At 41.0% G+C, this 20,005-nt stretch overlaps 1 protein-coding gene across 3 annotated transcripts in view; it reads right to left on the bottom strand.

The window, feature by feature from the left end:
* Positions 1 to 427: 427 nt before the first annotated feature.
* The window catches only part of LOC128684656 (uncharacterized), a 126,096-nt gene continuing 106,518 nt past the window's right edge, over positions 428 to 20,005 (bottom strand). Inside the window, exons 1-4 of one of the 3 annotated variants that reach the window (XM_070104837.1) lie at positions 13,005 to 13,089; positions 4,102 to 4,195; positions 1,696 to 1,820; positions 428 to 915 (exon numbers count right to left, since the gene is read on the bottom strand). In XM_070104837.1, coding sequence (XP_069960938.1) covers positions 814 to 915; positions 1,696 to 1,820; positions 4,102 to 4,180 — 306 coding nt within the window. In that variant the 5' untranslated portion in view covers positions 4,181 to 4,195; positions 13,005 to 13,089 and the 3' untranslated portion in view covers positions 428 to 813. Of the gene's footprint in view, positions 916 to 1,695; positions 1,821 to 4,101; positions 4,196 to 13,004; positions 13,090 to 20,005 lie in introns of those variants that run through there. The other 2 variants (XM_070104828.1, XM_070104844.1) reach the window with 2 other exon arrangements.

The raw sequence follows: 20,005 nt of genomic DNA, 5'->3' as shown, positions 1-20,005 counted from the left end.
TTACCCTCAGTATCAACGTCAGGGTGGTGATATTACCCTCAGTATCAACGTCAGGGTGGTGATATTACCCTCAGTACCAACGTCAGGGTGGTGATATTACTCTCAGTATCAACGTCAGGGTGGTGATATTACTCTCAGTATCAACGTCAGGGTGGTGATATTACCCTCAGTATCAACGTCAGGGTGGTGATATTACCCTCAGTACCAACGTCAGGGTGGTGATATTACTCTCAGTATCAACGTCAGGGTGGTGATATTACCCTCAGTACCAACGTCAGGGTGGTGATATTACCCTCAGTACCAACGTCAGGGTGGTGATATTACTCTCAGTATCAACGTCAGGGTGGTGATATTACTCTCAGTATCAACGTCAGGGTGGTGATATTACCCTCAGTATCAACGTCAGGGTGGTGATATTACCCTCAGTATCAACGTCAGGGTGGTGATATTACTCTCAGTATCAACGTCAGGGTGGTGATATTACTCAGTATCAACGTCAGGGTGGTGATATTACTCTCAGTATCAACGTCAGGGTGGTGATATTACCCTCAGTACTATTCTCCGTGTAATTAACCATAATCATAATTAACTATAGTAGTCATAATTAAGCAAAGTAATAATTAACCGAAGAAATCTTAATTAACCAAAGTAGTCATAATTAAACAAAGTAGTCATACTTATCCATAGAAGTCATAATTATAGTTATTAACCATAGTAGTCATAATTACCCACAGTCATAATTAACCAAAGTAATAAAAAATCATACTGGTCATAATTAATCATTGTAGTCATAGTTAATCATTTTAGCCATAATTAACCAAAGTAGTCAAAATAGTCGAAGCTGAAGGTTGGTCGTCCAAACACAATTGATGGTGCATTATTGAAGTTGCTTGAAGGATCTGATAGCAATACTCCCTGCAGAGCAAAACAATAATTTAATATACTTTTTTTGAATAAAAAATAATTTATCATTTCAATATTACACGTTTTGTCGTGTGTGTGTGTGTGTGTGTGTGTGTGTGTGTGTGTTAAAATAAAACTAACAGGATGTGAGGAGAATCATTGATTTCCTACTTGTAGAAACGGAAACCTAGTATCAAAATGTCCACTACAGTTGGTCACTGTAAGAAATGACATTTTTATTCTGTTTTTGTAAGTGCAAATTTTTGAACCATTTTATGTTACTTTAATAGGCTGTACTAATACTGGCATATGCTTTACATAATGCAGACGTTACTATGTTTTGCACTGTGGGAATGGAAAAATGGAATTGGGATAGGAAGGAGTGAATACGAATTGAAAATGCTCTTTGATGGTCTAGACCGGGCCACGGGGGCGTTGACCCCCGGAACACCCTCCTGGTTAAGGTATGCATAAAAATCGATGTACTGGAAATTTTTCTGTGAAGCATGAGGTAAATAACAGAATATAAGATGAAAATGTATGAATGAAAATGGATGCATAACGGTGAATATACCGACACTTTTAAATGGATGTGAGGTGTGATTTATAAATGCTGCAACAGCGAAGAGATTTTCGAATGAACCTGGATTGGTGGATCACCCTGCCTGCCTTGGTGGATCACCCTGCCTTGGTGGATCATTCTGTTTTACTCGGTCAGTTTCTCTTTCTGGATATGGTGGAATTGAAAAAAAATAACAATATAACATGAACAAAGGTACGAGATAATATTACCGAGCTTGGATTATTCGCGTTTTGGCCACCACTAATGAAGAATGCTGGGTGTGTTGTCCCTTGTCTGCGCGGTGGCTGCCTGCCACGTCCTCCCGGCCTGCGGAAGCGGAAGCCATGTCGCCTTTCTGTGCAGGATGACAAGAGATTATGCTTACTTCTGCTCCTTACGCTTTGGCTTCAGTTCCAACTTTTAAGCCTGCCTTGCTATGCATCATCCAAGCTGTGTCGGAGGAACCAGAACCCCAGCTTCTGGAATCAACTTTCAACTGTTGAAGTAGAGAGAGGCGCAGAGCAAGTTTTTATTGTAACAACATTCGCTCTGTGTAGAGTTTTATCAAGCTCTACACAAGGCTAAATATCGTCACAAACAGCTTGCTCTGCGCATTTTTTTCTTCAGTATTTTCGGCATTATGCCCTTTTACCCGGACATTTAACTCTTTGGTAGAAAGAGCGTCTGTCTGGCGCTCAGCAGACAGAGGATCAAGCTTTCGCCACATCTTGCACTGAATGACCCACACTGGTTTAGCGCTGTACATGAGTCTAATAATAATGGGAGGGGAGGGGGTTGAACACAAGCATCTGTGACTTTTCTCTTACATTTAAGAGGGAGAGACTCTAGCTTCAAGCGTGCTGCTAAAGCTTGAGCTCCAGTTTTTGAATCTGCAGTACTTAGCATTTTCAGAGGGATGAATTCAATTTTATGGACACCTATTCATCATTACCTTATATACAGCTTGCCCCAGTTTGCTTGCACACTGATATATGCTATTTCCAACATTCTTCTCGCAACCTTACAAACTACTCTTCTACTGGTAGTACTCATTCCCACTTGCATAACGCACTCGTACCTTCGAGCTCGCGCATACAATCCTCTGATACTTTCTACATCTTCTCAATCCCTCAGCCCTACAACTCATTCCCACACTATCATTCGCACCTTTAGAAATCAATCCCGCACCCATACTTCTCATTCCCAGACTCTCTCCCAAAACATTACAATTCCACTACGTCTGTCTGCTACACCACTACATCATACCACCACACCCTTTGAACACCCCTGCAATGCTTTCTCTCTTCACTGGAGCTTCTGATCTAAGAAATTTGACTACCCTACCTTCAGCGGGTCAAACCAGGTTACCCTCACCCTTCCTGTTCTACGTATTCAGAACTTCACTTTCAATACAAGAATAATTTCCAGTACCCCAATAATTCGGTGTTACTTCGACTCTCTTATAACTCACTTCCATACTCATGAAACGTACACAAAACCTTATCTTTGAATGCCACAATCCTAAAGCAAATTTAAAGCTTGAGTGTCTCAGTCGAAGTAAAGATCGGGAGTATTACTGGGTATTGTATCCTCTTGTCTCATTTAGAAACAGTTGTATGAGAACCATTTTTCAGCCTGCTGAGCCTATACCACGGTATCACATAAACACCACAAATAATATACACATTCTCTGAACTAACAGTAGGTTATGGGTACACTCGAATCGTCGCTCATGAATCTCGTCACTATATCACAAATCACACTAACTTAAATCCAAAGTGGATAGGTAACCTAACATTTCTTAACTCTCTACTCTTGCTTACCCAAAATTCATCTTGTCGCTCTGTCTTACCCCAGTCCTGACTCACGAAATAGTAATGACACAATTGCAAACAAACCATACCACGGGCGGGGTTAGAACCCGCGATCAGAGAGTCATAAAACTCCAGACCGACGCGTTAGCCACTTGCCGAGTGGCTAACGCGTTGGTCTGGAGTTGTATGACTCTGATCGCGGGTTCTAACCCCATCCGTGGTATGGTTTACCCCAGTCCTGTCCCTAACCACTCGCCCATTTATGGTTGAACAGAGAGTTTCTAGTTTAGAGTTACAGTGGCGTGTATATAAATAAGTAGAAAGTTTGCAAGCAAAGCATTATTAATAGGAGATCCAAGAGCTGGACCTCAATACCCTCAATCATCTGAACAGCAGGTTTCTCAGCTACAGCACAACCCCTTCATCATAAGTTGGAGTTAAGCTTATTCAAGCAATTTTATCTCTATAGAAAATTCATATGGAATCTAAAATAAAAAAATATAGATATTATTATTATCATTATTTAATATTATTATTACTGATCTTATTCGTATCATTATTTTTATTTTCATACACTATTATTCCGTATACACTGTAAGGTCTGTATCTCTCAGTGTTTAAATGAAAAAATGTAATCCTAATTTTAGGGATTAAAGTATTCTTGAAGAAAGAGTGGACAGGATACGTAGAGTTTAATGACCGCCGTGTAATCGATATGTTTTAAACGACCAATAATAATAATAATATTCATAATATTAACATTTATGTAGTAAGCCAATACATTTTGACAATTAACAAACACCAATAACTGTGAACACCTACGAGAATGAGCAGGAGTTGGGAAGGAGCAGAGAGCCACCAGCAGTAGCGCCCACGTCAGCCACGTCAGGTAGCTAGCCATTACACACAGTTTGTCCTGGAAGATAAAGTAACCAGGTCAGGTAGCCAACCATTACACTCAGTGTGTCCTGGAAGATAAAGTAACCAGGTCAGGTAGCCAACCATTACACTCAGTGTGTCCTGGAAGATAATGTAACCAAGTCAGGTAGCCAGCCATTACACACAGTTTGTCCTGGAAGATAAAGTAACCAGGTCAGGTAGCCAACCATTACACTCAGTGTGTCCTGGAAGATAAAGTAACCAGGTCAGTTAGCAAGCCATTACACACAGTTTGTCCTGGAAGATAAAATAGTAGTGCTTTGTAAAATAAGTAGACCAGCAACCTCAACACTAAAATCATCAATGTCAACGCCGGCATCAACATTACTAATGAGAGACTTACCCAACAACTTCAGCTTTTTATCCAGTTTAATACTAAGTACATAGGTGACTTGTGAAGAGAGAAAATCTCTTTAAGAAAGCATAATTAAAAAAAACTTACCCCAGTTTTATGAAAAATTTATGAAAATTGTATGTAAATTAGTTTAGAAGTGAAAATACAAAAAATCCGTTTCCACTTTATGCAGTGAAGAATGTAAAATATCTCAGTTGTGACACATCGTTGAAAAACACCTTAAATGACAACGTAAATGTTGATATATGTTATTTGTGACCATTTAAAAGAACATTGAAAGGCGTCCCTCAAAAAAAAAATAGTCGCAGGAACATTCTCGCTTTAAAAATTCACGAAAAGCTTCGACTAATATTAATATTTAGCAATGGGCCGTAACCTATTCAAGTTGGAAACTATGCAAACCTAAAACTCAAATTCAAATTAAAAAAAATTAATTCCTTTCCACAGTATACAATGTGTAGCTTACACGTAAATTATTGTTAAGCACAGAGAAAGCCACTAACATGCATAAACATTTCGGTAGTAGAGGGCTAAATTTACCCAGAAAAATGCACATCTAAGAGAACACTTTGCAGGTGGCAGAGATGTGACGCTTGCTGATAATATAATATGTCTTTATTTCTAGTTATACAGACCTTGCTGACATCAATGACATACTACTATACTGAAAGCCGGTTGTTAAGCAGAGCATTTCGGGCAAATTAGGTCATTTTGTCCCAGGATGCGACCCACACCAGTCTACTAACACCCAGGTACCCATTTTATACTGATGGGTGAACATGGACAACAGGTGTCTTAAGAAAACACGTCCTAATGTTTTCCAGCCGTACCGGGGATTCGACCTCCGGACCTCAGTGTGCTATTGATCGAGTTAGTTGTAACTATATGCACGGACATTAGGCATCCTTGCCAAATATCACTAACAATGGGCAAAACATAAAAATAAATACACAAATTTATTATCTGCATAATTTTATTGACGTGACACAGTCGATGACGCCATGGTTCATACTTTGCAATTTGCTGTAAAAGTACTTATTGCTGTATGACACGTACACTCCCCTCAAGGAAGGTTCCTTGATGTTGGTGAGGGGCTCTTGATTTAGGGAATTAAATCTGTGCTCCAGTTCCCCGAATTAAGCCTGAATGCCTTCCACAACCCCCCCCCCCCAGGCGCTGTATAATCCTCCGGATTTAGCGCTTCCCCTTGATTATAATAACATGTGTACGTGTCATACATTATTATTATCAGCTTATCACTAAATATGATCACCATAAAGATAATATGAAGAAATTCAGAATTATCGTATTGGAATGTTTTGAAAACTGTAATACTGTCCACACATAAGAGAAATTTTAAAAATTGAGATCACACGTTCCAAATCAAGATTTCTTTCAAACCTCAACAAAAAACATCGAATAATATAACATCATTTAAATTCTGAAACATACAAGCTTTTAAAGCAAGTAACACCAAAATACCATTTATTAGCGGACTCCTCATTGAATCAAATGCAGTGTATGTGGCTTTCATAAATATGCGTGTAAAAGATTGTTTTAACAGTGAAATATGGATCCCTGGTTAGAATATGCTCAATAGGGCCAAAAAGAGAAGACAACTAGAAGGGGGTTGGTCTGTAGGTCAGAGAGTAGCTCATTCCCCACTGACCTACTTACCACCACAAATGATGTAGTGAAGTTTAGACAGTAGTAATAAAAAATAAGAATGTAGTTACTGTACTCAACGTATAAGCCACCAAGATACAACTTCCCAACGATTCAGTCTAAATATTGAAAATCGAGTGATGTCTTGAAAAATCTTTCAAACAGCCTCAAATATCCTGATGCTTGTGACTTCAATTTGCGAGAGACTATAATAGAAAAAATCCCAACAGCCAATTCAGATGAATAGTCTCACACAGTGGAACTATTAAGAGTTAAGTAAAATCGCCTTAGGCTAGCAGATAGCAAAAACCGATTAGACAAGAAAAATACCCTCCGACATATTAAAAAATGAAGATATGGTACAGAATGGTGTCAAAAACAACTAGTTTACATCACAACTTAATCGAAATTCAAGTTTCCATACAAACTTACTGGTCTTCAGCAGCAAAATACAACCAGCCACGAAGGCGTATTCTATAAATTCAATTTCAACAATCAAAACAGTAACTGGGAGTAAATAAATCATGAGCTTGGTGAAATATGCTGAGAAGGAATTAGGAGTAACATGGATTTAAACCAGTATGTGGAGAAGTCTGCTCCAGACACGTACCATTAATAAAGGAGATGCATGTTAGAAAGAGGTGATCCCTCAACAGACGAAGACTGAGAACTGCAGAACCTGTCGTTGCTGCAGACTTTCTGAAGAACGAAAAGAAACACTAACAAGGGAAATGAAAAACAATGCACTCAAACTAAATGCATTATACAAGGCCCGTGAGAGGAAGTGGAAACTAAAAGCCATAAATGAAATTAAGAGAAAATCCTCAATAGTTTTTCCTCTTATGCAAAACCGAGAGCTAAAACCACATCCAGTATCGGGCCCTTTCTTAAAGGAGATGGTCTGAGAGGAGACCACAAGCGCGTTGATCTTCGGAACAATCTTCCAGGTAGACTCCAAGTACACCACTTCTGCCTCCTTTGCTACTACTGAGCTCTTGATCCAAAGAATTGGATTCCTTCCTCAGGTCAAACATGATAACTCCCCCAACCCATCACTTCCACTCCCCAGTCGGTCATATGACCTTTAAGGGGTTAAGTGCTTTCTCATTAATATATAATCAAGCACGCCAACTCCATTTTAGATATTTACTCTGCTAGCCATCCTCTCTGATGGTCTCACCTTTAATGAAGCTTTTCTCTTAAGAACTTAAATGCTTCTGTAGGACAAAATTTACAGTTCCGAGGCTGGAAAAACTGATCTATAATTTGTCATCTCAGTTAATTTACTACTACAACTACTACTAATAATTATTACTATAATTATTATTACACAAATAACCCGCACATAGGAGAGAGGAGCTTACAACGACGTTCCGTTCCGACTTGGACCATTTACAATGTTACTTCGTAAGTGTGCGGGTCATTTGTGTTTTGTTCCAGTGACGGTATTGCGTCTTTTTGTTCTTTATTATTATTATTATTATTATTATTATTATTATTATTACAGTTGCAACTGCTACAACAACTACTACTACTAGCAGTAGTTGTAGCAGTTGCAACTGTAATAATAAAGAACAAAGAGGCACAATACCGTAACTACTACTACTATTAGTAGTAGAAAATAAGAAAAATAAGTCAGGAGTTAAGTATTACTACTACTATTATTATTATTAGTAGTAGTAGTACTTACCTCGACTTATTTTCTGGTATTTTTGACTTGCGATCATTCTTCAAACTTTCTCCCCACGTTTGTTTATCGTCTGGTTTTTCTCCCATTTACTTGCCTTTGTAGACTTGATAATAGTCTAAAATGGATCGAACAATCCTCTAAAGTTTCCTTCCTAAAGGGATAATTACCCATGATTTAACTTGTTTCACAGATTGTTAATTCTTCTGTTACCATTTTTAACATCATCTCTCTCCCCTATCCATTGTCTCTGATATAACCTCTGCCCCGAGTACTTCAGTGATCCGCGAGAGGTATCCTCTTTAATCCATTACTATACCTCCCTTTATCTCAGTGATCCAAGAGAGAACACCAGCAACCCCTTCCCCTATATTCTATGTAAGCAAGGTGCATAGCAGATGTTCCTCAGAAATCCATAAGAGGAACAGATGCTGCAACTCAATCGTCTCAAAAAAAAAAAAAAATGGCGCTGTGACTCGGCACACCAAAGGGATCTAGGAACTGTGAATCACCAATAGGCACAGGAACCAGACGTTGACCCTGTCAAACCAGCATTTATTATTCACATAAAACATTGTAAATATATCTTTGAGTGTCCCAAAAAAGACCACGGAGCTATTGCTTAGCATCCTAAAGAAGCCCAGGAACTGGAACTTAACAAGTCAAACACAGTGAAAATCTGAGACTTAGATGCATGAAATATTGTTAAAAGATCCCCAGTATGTCCCTAGAAGACAAGAAGCCATGTTCATCCCTAAGGGATAATAATAAAAATAATAGCATAATATCAGAATAATGATAATAATAAAAACATATAATACAGATCATCTGGAAACCACTACCAGTCATCCACCAAGTAAATTTGCCACTATGAAGCATATTGAAAATATTCTCAAGTCTTAAATAAACCAAGAGCTGTACATCAGCAATCTTGTATTGCCTAAAACTTAGAACTCAAAACAACTCAAACACTGGGTAAATCTGAAGTCAGTCAGATGGACCAGTGGAAATTTATCCTCAAGGATGCTTAAGAGACCCAGGAACTTAATTAAGATCAAAACTCTCATGTGGTCGAAGCGAAGCTTTGACCAGAGCTTTGGTAAGCTGGGGTAAAGACGGAGTATAAAAGAGGGGTAGATGGGGAGTGAGGAGAGTGGAGTTACAAAGGTAAGTGGCCCAACCATTTTGACTTACATTAATAAAGAACTTACAGCGGGGCAGTTAAGGATTTCTTAAAAATCGCGCACTTTGGGTTCAAAGCATGAAACTTGGCACATATGTTAAGTGGACCTTTCTAATTAATGTTGGATGTGGATACACGTCAGTATCACCCCTTGCTGGGTAACACGGCCGTTTTTCAAAATGGCCGTCAGTTTCTAGAGATTCCTATATCTTTTGGACTGCTGAATGTAGAATACAAACTATATTTAAATATATACTTTTAGGGCGAACAAAGCCGTTAAATAAAACAAAAGTTGTAATGTTGGTAAAATTACCGAAAATGTGTTACGTAAAAGGACACAAGTGCAACTAATGCGACATTTTATTAAGGCAACGTTTCGCTCTCCAGGAGCTTTGTTACATTAGTAGCACTTCTGTCCTTTTACCTAACACAACAAATGTTGTATATATATGTTTTTCTTTTAAATTTCTTATTTCTTTGAAATATGACATTCAAGACTCTGTTTTTATATTGTCAGCATGAATTTACCAGATTATCGCAGGCCGGTGGTTTTCTCCGGGTTCTTCCACCACTACAAACTGACCACCTCGATAACCCTACATTATATAAACTAATCCGTCTTCCTTCATGTGTTACAGATACTGTGGCGTGAGTTGACTCAATGTTGCACTTCATTCGACGTTCGTCACATTACCATTATCATACCCTCTCTACAAGCGAACTTGCAGTGCACAGCGTAGCAGTTCTGGGACGTCACTGCTGTATTTATTGTCCAGTGTACTAGGTGTACTGCTGTCCTAGTACACCTAGTAGTAAATAGGTACCTGGGTGTTAGCTTATTAGTGCGGGTGGCATTCTGGAGACAAAACCTAATTTGCCATAAATGGTCTGCATAACTAGGGGCTTTCTATATAGTAGTATGTTATTAATATCAGCTAGGTCTGTATACGTTGTACATGTACTTGTAGAAATAAAGATTATCATTATTAATCAGGTGAGAGCATGCTTCCCCAGTACAGGTGACGTCATAATTGCCTGCCTGGTTGAGGAGGCAGACTTTCGTTAACTGGTCGAATACACTCGTTATTGTGATGTAAATGATTAAGAAAATCGACAAATTGATGAATGAGACACTTGTGCAGTATTTGGGAAGCTTTACTGAGGAAATGTTTCGTCAGTCAGTGGCTTCTTCAGTCCAGATCAGAGAAGAACGGTGGAAGAAGAGGAGTTTGAGGTAATCAGATCCTTAGCCTGGAGTCGATGTGCTCAGTTCATATATTATTATTATCAATGATGAGTTTGAATGCTGGCTGTGTGTGTGTGTGTGTGTGTGTGTGTGTGTGTGTGTGTGTGTGTGTGTATGTATGTATGTATGATTACACGTGGTGGTTGTGATACTGGTGGTGGTGGTCGTGGTGGTTATGGTGCTTGTGGCGGTGGTGCTGTGGTGGTGGTGGTAATGGTGCTTTAGGTGGTGTGCTGCTGTTGGTGATGGTGGTAGTGGTGTTGATGGTTCGCGTGCACGCCCGCATTCAGTACCTTCCACCACCACCACTGACTTCCCTCACAGCTCTGAACCTTCTTGATCCCAACACTGACCCAATATTTTCCAACATTTTTATCCAAGCAACCTTTCATTTCTCGGGAAAACTGACAGAAATAAAAGAGTTGCAGAGCCCCACGTCCAACACGCTGGTGTAGTAAGAACCGAGGTGTCTCCAGCGGTAGAGGCAGGACCAGCCCTTCAACATCGAATAGCCCAGTAGCTGCTCCACCACCACCACTCCATATAATAATAATATTAATGATAAATATAATTATTATTTATTATTATTGAACTAGAACGCATGTCAAAAAACAATAACCTCTCATGGGCCTCGCTTCACTGAAACCAATCTGCCAACACTTGTAATTAAGTTGGCTCAGATCTGAAGACACTTTTGGCTTCGCTCATCTGTTTACCAACTATCGTTTTGTATTCAGCTTGGAGGAAAAATTGATGTGGTGGAAAAAACATAGAAAAAAATTAGTTTTTTGGTTAGTGCGGTGAGTCAATGCAATGAGTGGCGTTAGTGTCTGCAACGCTACACTGTCAACTTTGGTGTGCATCAAACTGGGCTCTTTTGCTTTCTAACGACTCTACTGTTCAAGCTAACTGAAAGAGACCATTAGCTCCGCTCTGCAAGTGTGCAACTATTTACACTCCTGTAAATTTCCCGTAAAACGCAAAATTAGATGTAATTAGATGTAAAAAAGACAAAGTAGCCACTAGATGGAGTGGCGGAGGGTTGGCGTAGGTTGATTGGCATGGCGCGGCCTCAGTGCAACTCCTTGTTGTTGAGTACAGCTGCGGCTAAACGGGTTCGTCCTGCCCCTACCGTTAGAGATAGCTCAATTCTCACTACACCAGCGTTTTGTCCGTGGAATTCTGCAACAATTATATTTCTGTCAATTTTGGGAAAAAATAAGAGGTTGCTTGAGTAAAAATGGTGGAAAATATTGGATTTGTGTTGGTGTGGTGAAGGGCAGTGTTGGTGGTGAAGGTCAGTGGTGGTGATGGTCAGTGGTGGTGAAGGGCAGTGGTGGTGAAGGTCACTGGTGGTGGTGAAGGACAATGAGTGCAGGCATGTATTCGAACCACACCACAATCGCCTCCAACACTACTTGCAACACCAGTATTTCCTCATCTATGAACTCCTCATAGATGAGGAAATATCCAAAATTTATGAAATAGGTAATGATTTAAAATACCCAAGAAATGTAATTGATAAATCTTTTAAAGTTGCTAGAAATACTTTTTACAATCCAAAAAGGAACAACCAGCCTTATTCAACTAAAAATATGTTGGTTCTCCCTTACCATGAAAACTTGGTTGATATGCCTTCTCTTCTTAAGACTTTTAATATTAAAGTTGTATTCAAAAATCTTGATACAGTAAAAAAAACTTTTGATAAAGAATTCCCCCCAAAATGCTGATGGATGTGTCTATAAGATTCCTTGTAATATTTGCGATAAAGTTTATTACGGTCAAACTGGTAAAAATCTCGAACTAAGATTAAAACAACATAAATATAGCATTAGAACTGGACAAGATTCCAATGCTCTATTTATTCATGTAAGAGATTTTAACCATCCAATTGATTTTCAAAAAGTTGAGAAAGTAGTATCAAGCAAGTCCATGGTCGACAGGAATATAATTGAATCTTGTTTCATAAAAAGCAGTTTTGACAATAATATGAATATTTCCTTTGGTTTATATAAATTAGATCCATTTATAATTAATAGAATTTGGGAAGAATTTAATAATACACTGGACAAATAATAATTTTTAAATTTTCTTGGGTAGAATAGTTTGTGGGCGAGTTGTGCAAAGGACCTATCCAAGTTGGGTCGGCGCGCGTCAGGTGTTTAACCGTTGTGGGATCTGATAGTGAGGTGCTGGCCAGACCCTTTATATAGCTTCCTTGGATGCTTTACTTTCATAGTTCCTTGATAATGTGAGTAGTCACGAAAGCGCTTGGAATTTCTCTATTCTTTCAGAGTGGTTATTTTGTGTATATATATATATATATATATATATATATATATATATATATATATATATATATATAATTTGTATGTATTGGGAGGCTGTTATTCATGTGGGAAGGGGTCACAAAGAAGGAAACTAATTTACTAATTTAAATTCTTCTTTCAACGAATGTCTTCAAAAAATTGCTCGGATACCAAAATTTAAATCACTCTTCAAGCCTCAACATTTCCTCGCAGCCTCCAGAGTGCAGGCACTGTACTTCCCACCTCCAACGCGCAGGTATTATACTTCCCACCTTCACTGTACTTCCCATTTCCAGCGTGCAGACACTGTACTTTTCACCTCCAGGACTGAAAACTCTTACCTGTGTGTGTGTGTGTGTGTGATGCAGAGTAGTGATGGTTACCACCGTGAAGCACAGGACAGCATTCACACTGCAGCTTGCATCAACAATCTGACTGCTTCTCTCTTGGGCTCGCGGTTATATACCCACGTGTCTGTCTCATACGTTTTTTAACATAGTTTTTTTTCTCCAACATTGATAGACGGAGCTAAGTTGATTTTCTAGACACATCTTTTAAATTAATTATTAATAGACAAATTTTTATGACAAACTATATTTTTACCAGATTAATGGATATTCAAACAGCAGCGATGAGCACGTGTGCGTAGACTTGTTTAAATAGCTTTGAAAGATGTGTGTCTACCTTAAGTAGATGTTGCTATGTGCTGAGAATAATGTACAAAGTAATACAATCGCAGACAGGAGATCTTAACAATGCAAGACAAGTCACGGGGATAGAAATCTTCAGCTCAAAATCTTTCACATGTTTCCCAGCGTCATCAGGAGCTATGTAACGTTGCAAGCGTAGCAATGGGTGGAATGAGAGGAAGTTTTCCCAGAGTAAGGGAACGTGGTGACGCCACGCTACCTTGTCCCCCAACACCATCCTTCCCATCTCCTGGACTTCCCCACATCATCCTCCTTCCTTGTTCTTCAAGATAAAAGTAACAAAAACATACCCTTGAGGTACATAACATTCCTCCGTATATCTTTATATTTTTGCTCTCGTTTCCTTTCTTTATTGTTCCTCCATTTTTCATACTTGTTATTCTACGTCTCGTTTTTCATTTCTTTACTCTTCTTTTTTCCTCTTCTTCCACTGCTGCTGCTGTTGTTAAAGTTTCCGTTACTGTCGGTGTTGTTGCGTTTCCTACTGCTTCTGCTGCTTCCATGACTGATTGTGCTTCTGCTTTCACTGTTATTGATTTTGCTTCTGCTTCTGTTTCTCCTGCTACTGGTTCTGCTGTTGCTTCTGCTTCTTTTACTGCTTGTGCTACTGCTATTTCTGCTGCTGTTTCTGCTACTGCTGCTATTGCGTCTACTCTTTCTGCTACTGCTTCTGTTGTTGCTTCTGCTGGTGTTTCTTCTACTGCTTGTGTTTCTGCTACTGTTTCTCCTGATACTGCTACTGTTTCTCCTGATACTGCTACTGTTTCTCCTGATACTGCTACTGTTTCTCCTGATACTGCTACTGTTTCTCCTGATACTGCTACTGTTTCTCCTGATACTACTACTGTTTCTCCTGATACTGCTACTGTTTCTCCTGATACTGCTACTGTTTCTCCTGATACTGCTACTGTTTCTCCTGATACTGCTACTGTTTCTCCTGATACTACTACTGTTTCTCCTGATACTGCTACTGTTTCTCCTGATACTGCTACTGTTTCTCCTGATACTGCTACTGTTTCTCCTGATACTGCTACTGTTTCTCCTGATACTGCTACTGTTTCTCCTGATACTGCTACTGTTTCTCCTGATACTGCTACTGTTTCTCCTGATACTGCTACTGTTTCTCCTGATACTGCTACTGTTTCTCCTGATACTACTACTGTTTCTCCTGATACTGCTACTGTTTCTCCTGATACTGCTACTGTTTCTCCTGATACTGCTACTGTTTCTCCTGATACTGCTACTGTTTCTCCTGATACTGCTACTGTTTCTCCTGATACTGCTACTGTTTCTCCTGATACTGCTACTGTTTCTCCTGATACTGCTACTGTTTCTCCTGATACTACTACTGTTTCTCCTGATACTGCTACTGTTTCTCATGATACTGCTACTGTTTCTCATGCTACTGTTTCTCCTGATACTGCTACTGTTTCTCCTGATACTGCTACTGTTTCTCCTGATACTACTGTTTCTCCTGATACTGCTACTGTTTCTCCTGATACTGCTACTGTTTCTCCTGATACTACTACTGTTTCTCCTGATACTGCTACTGTTTCTCCTGATACTGCTACTGTTTCTCCTGATACTGCTACTGTTTCTCCTGATACTGCTACTGTTTCTCCTGATACTGCTACTGTTTCTCCTGATACTGCTACTGTTTCTCCTGATACTGCTACTGTTTCTCCTGATACTGCTACTGTTTCTCCTGATACTGCTACTGTTTCTCCTGATACTGCTACTGTTTCTCCTGATACTGCTACTGTTTCTCCTGATACTGCTACTGTTTCTCCTGATACTGCTACTGTTTCTCCTGATACTGCTACTGTTTCTCCTGATACTGCTACTGTTTCTCCTGATACTGCTACTGTTTCTCCTGATACTGCTACTGTTTCTCCTGATACTGCTACTGTTTCTCCTGATACTACTACTGTTTCTCCTGATACTGCTACTGTTTCTCCTGATACTGCTACTGTTTCTCCTGATACTACTACTGTTTCTCCTGATACTGCTACTGTTTCTCCTGATACTGCTACTGTTTCTCCTGATACTGCTACTGTTTCTCCTGATACTGCTACTGTTTCTCCTGATACTGCTACTGTTTCTCCTGATACTACTACTGTTTCTCCTGATACTGCTACTGTTTCTCCTGATACTGCTACTGTTTCTCCTGATACTACTACTGTTTCTCCTGATACTGCTACTGTTTCTCCTGATACTGCTACTGTTTCTCCTGATACTGCTACTGTTTCTCCTGATACTGCTACTGTTTCTCCTGATACTGCTACTGTTTCTCCTGATACTGCTACTGTTTCTCCTGATACTGCTACTGTTTCTCCTGATACTGCTACTGTTTCACCTGATACTGCTACTGTTTCTCCTGATACTGCTACTGTTTCTCCTGATACTGCTACTGTTTCTCCTGATACTGCTACTGCTTCTGTTACTTCTGAAGTTGCTTCTACTATTACTACTACATCTACTACTACTACTGCTTCTTCCTTAATTCTATATTACCTTTACTTCTTTTCCATTTATTTCGTTTCCTTGCCTTTGTGTCCTTACATTCTCATCATTAATCTTTCATCAGCCTCTTTTCCTCTGTATCCTCCTCATTTTCGTCACTCTCCTTTCCCTTCTGATTTTAACTTTTCCACCGCCTGCACCTACTCCTCCCCCGCCTCCGCCTTCAACTACTACTCCTCCTCCTCCGCCTGCACCTACTCCTCCCGTCCTCCGCCTTTACCTACTCCTCCCCCTCCTCCTCCTCCTCCTCCTCCTCCTCCTCCTCCGCCTGCACCTACTTCTCCTCCTCCGCCTGCACCTACTCCTCCCGTCCTCCTCCGCCTGCACCTACTCCCGTCCTCCTCCGCCTTCACCTACTCCCCCTCCTCTTCCTCCTCCACCTTCACCCACTACTCTCCCTCCTTCGCCTGCAGCTACTCCTCCCCCTCCTCCTCCGTCTACACCTGCTCCTCCTCTTCCTCCGCCTTCACCTACTCACCCCCCTCCTCCGCCTGCACCTACTCATCCCCCTCCTCCGCCTGCACCTACTCATCCCCCTCCTCCGCCTGCACCAACTCCTCCCCCTCCTCCTCCGCCTGCAACTGCTCCTCCGCCTGCAGAGAAGAGATGTCAGAATGTGGAAGAGTGACAATCGAAGTTCTGTAATGATCGGTATTAACACCAGTACTGTTTCGGATATATGTGAATTACATAAAAGATGGGACTGAGGCAGATGTATCTCTATCTGCTGATGCTCTAAATCTAAGGGGTATAAAAACCAGTGAGGACAAGAAAAGGTTCGAAATTAATCTGGAGAAACTGAAAGATTGGTCAATGGATGCTTTAATTTAATCACGCAAATGCCTTGTTATGACGATTGGAGAAAGGGCAAGAAGACCAGTCACAGAGCACAGAGTTTCAGGATGGAGAAAGAGAAAGACAGGGGCAAGCATAGTGCCAAGCATATCGTTGGAGGCACACATCAACTGTGTAATATATGCAGCCAATGCTCGTCTGGCAAATCTAAGCATAGCCTTCAGTTAGATCGGCTGATTCATTCAAGCCCCTCTGTGCAACGTATGCCAGGGCCATCCTGGAGCATGCAGCATCAACATGGGACCCACACTTCATAAAGACTGTTAAGAAACTGGAGAAAGTGCAGAGGTATGTTGTGAGACTGAGCCCAGGGGAATGAGTGATTATAAACCATTATAAACCCCCACGATACCACCAGCCACCCTCTCTCTCCTGTGAACTTCACTGTAAACCTACAACTCCTCCTCTGACGACTTCACATCGTAAAATAGCAAGAATATCTACACTATCTGGCTATTGTCCCAGTAGTTACTGCAGTGTTTGTGGGTATACTACAAGGGACAAAATACTTCTTAGATGCAAGGAGCCTACTTGTTCCAACTACTGCCACACAGATTGCATTCCAGAAGAATAATTCTGTTGCAGCCAGGTTGAAAATCTCAGAAAATTGAAGATATCCATAATCCTGTGGTATGTGGACACAAACCTGGTGCTACAGGAGGAAGATTCAGAAGTACCTCAGGGACTCCTGTCCAAAGATCAAGACTGCCCTCTTGGGCTGTGTTGTAAAGTCGCAGCTAAGATAATCCATCACAGGGAAGCACTTCATGAGCTCAAATCATTAGATAACCTTCAAGCTATTGTAGAAGGCCAGTGCAAGCCTACATCAAGTGACGTAAGCTGCTCAGCTGATGGTGACACTATTGACAAAGACGAAGTCCCACACTGAGCTTAACTCAGGGGTAAATAACTGGTGGAATTCTGTCATCGCTAAGGCCCCACAGATTGACAGAGCTCAAAAAACTACCTAAGGGAATTCTAACCACAGAGGGAACAGATCCTCTTCCCAGCAATGGAGTAAGCCCTGGATCTGTTAATTCTCTTACATCTGACATCTCTGCTTCAGCACCTGCCAGTACACTAGACAGTGCACATACCATATCTGATCCTACACCTGTCAGCACACCTGCTGATGCTATTCCAACATCTGGCAGCAGTGCTTCATCAGCAAGTACTGAGTTAGGATTTTCTCCACCAGAGATTGGTGCGGTTAATAATCAGGGAACTATCACTGCACCTGAACACCTACTGCACCAAAGTACGAACAGCAGGGACACATCTATCAGAACTGCAAAGGGGCGTGGTAGAGGACGTGGATGAAGACATCTACAGCCGTCTCACCTTCCACCAACACAGTTCCAGTGGCAGAACCTGCAGACAAATCAGCAAAACAGCAAATAATAGTTCACCCTCCCAGGCACCTAGGCAGTGCTCTCGCTGTTATCGGCGAGATACCAGGTGCAATTACTGCCACAAGAAAGGACATCAGAAGGACCAGTGTCGGAAGAAAAAGGAACTTGACAGACAGGACCACCTGTTTAGAGACCTGTTCTCGGAACATACAGGCAAGATCTCTGAATTGGTGAACACACTCGCAAGTCAGCTACTCCTATCTCAACCCAAAAGGTTGTATTGTGCCTTATACAAGACCTACATCCCTGCAGCTGCCTCAGTGCCCTACACACCCTCCACCTCAAGCTGACCACATCATGAGAAGCCAGTCTATCAGCATCCTGTCGGCCAACATTGTAGGTTTCATTACTAATGTTGGAGAGCTCTCACACAGTTTTGTCAACACTGGACTTCCCGACATGATAGTTGTTGTTGAAACATTTCTAGACGACAGGACTCCAAAGAATTTTGCAAGAACTGCTGGCTACACCTCATGGATGAGAAGAGACTGGCAAGGGCGAGGTGTTGCTGTGTGCTTCTCTAAAAGTGTTCATGCCCAGCACATTGATGTTGCCACCTCTACTCATCTTGAAATGATGTTCTTCATGCTATGCAGAAACACTAGTATCTCTGTACTAGCATGTGCAATATACAGACCTCAGTGGCAACATGAAGACCCCATCAACTTCCTAATGGAAAATGTGGACTCCCTTCTGCTACAACACAACTGTCAACATATCATAATTGTTGGTGACCTCAACCAACTCCTTCAACAGAGGGACTTTGATAATCTTCTTGCAGTATTTGACATGAGAAACTTTGATTTCCCTACTCATATATCTGGCTCTTCCCTTGACCCAGTGGTGAGTGATCTGGCAGAAGGTACAGTCACTTGTCAACCCCTCGGCTACGTTGGATCATCTGATCACAAGGCTGTTTTTTACGACACTTAAGATCCCAACAGAACGAGGTGAGGAGTCCATAAGCACAACCTGGCTGTGGGAAAGAGGTAATTGACCAGCCCTTTGCTCTGAGCTCACCACCACCGATTGGAATGCTCTTCTCCAAGGGGATGTTGACAACCAAGTGAAAGCCTTCACTGGACACATCCTTAATCTACAACAAGAACACATCCCTCACCAGCAATATGTGATGAAGCCTACAGATCAGCCTTGGTTTGGCTTTCGTTGTACAGAGGCTGCTACTGCTAAGTATAAGGCATGGCGAAGGTATAAGAGACATCCTACCACCTATAACAGGAACTTGCACAGGCAAGCCTATAGGCATATGGGTGACGTTCAAAAGTAGGCCATTGCTAAATGGGAGGTGGACACAAAACGAAAGCTAGCAACAGGTAGTGTAGGCTCCAAAACCTGGTGGTCCCTGGGCAAGGACAGACAAGGTTATCTGCCTAATGAACTCTATTCCACCTCTAAATCGACAGGATGGGACCACCTCTACTAGTAGTCAAGATAAAGCGGACCTCTTTGCCGAACGCTTTGCTACCAAAATTCAAGTTCCTGATCCAGCAAGAGACCCTCCTTGGCTAGTTGCAAGAACGGTGTCAAAACTGTCAGCGGTGACAATAAGGCAGGAGGAGGTGCATTTTCTTCTTAAATCGCTTGACCAAGAAAAGGCTGTGGGCCCACATAAGTTGAGCCCAAGATTGCCGAGATGATGTGTAGACCAGCTAGCAGCACTTCTAACTCGCATCTTTCAGCACTGCCTAGTACAGTGTAAATGGCCTGCTCTGTGGAAAGAGGCAAATGTAACCCCTGTTCATAAAAAAAGAGCAGAACAGAAATCAGCAACCACAGACCAGTGTCACTGCTGTTAATCACTGGCAAGATTCTTGAGACAAT

Source organism: Cherax quadricarinatus, chromosome 5 (genome assembly GCF_038502225.1).
Source record: "Cherax quadricarinatus isolate ZL_2023a chromosome 5, ASM3850222v1, whole genome shotgun sequence".
NCBI classification, from domain to species: Eukaryota; Metazoa; Arthropoda; class Malacostraca; order Decapoda; family Parastacidae; genus Cherax; species Cherax quadricarinatus.
This window is presented reverse-complemented; position numbering and strand designations above follow the sequence as displayed.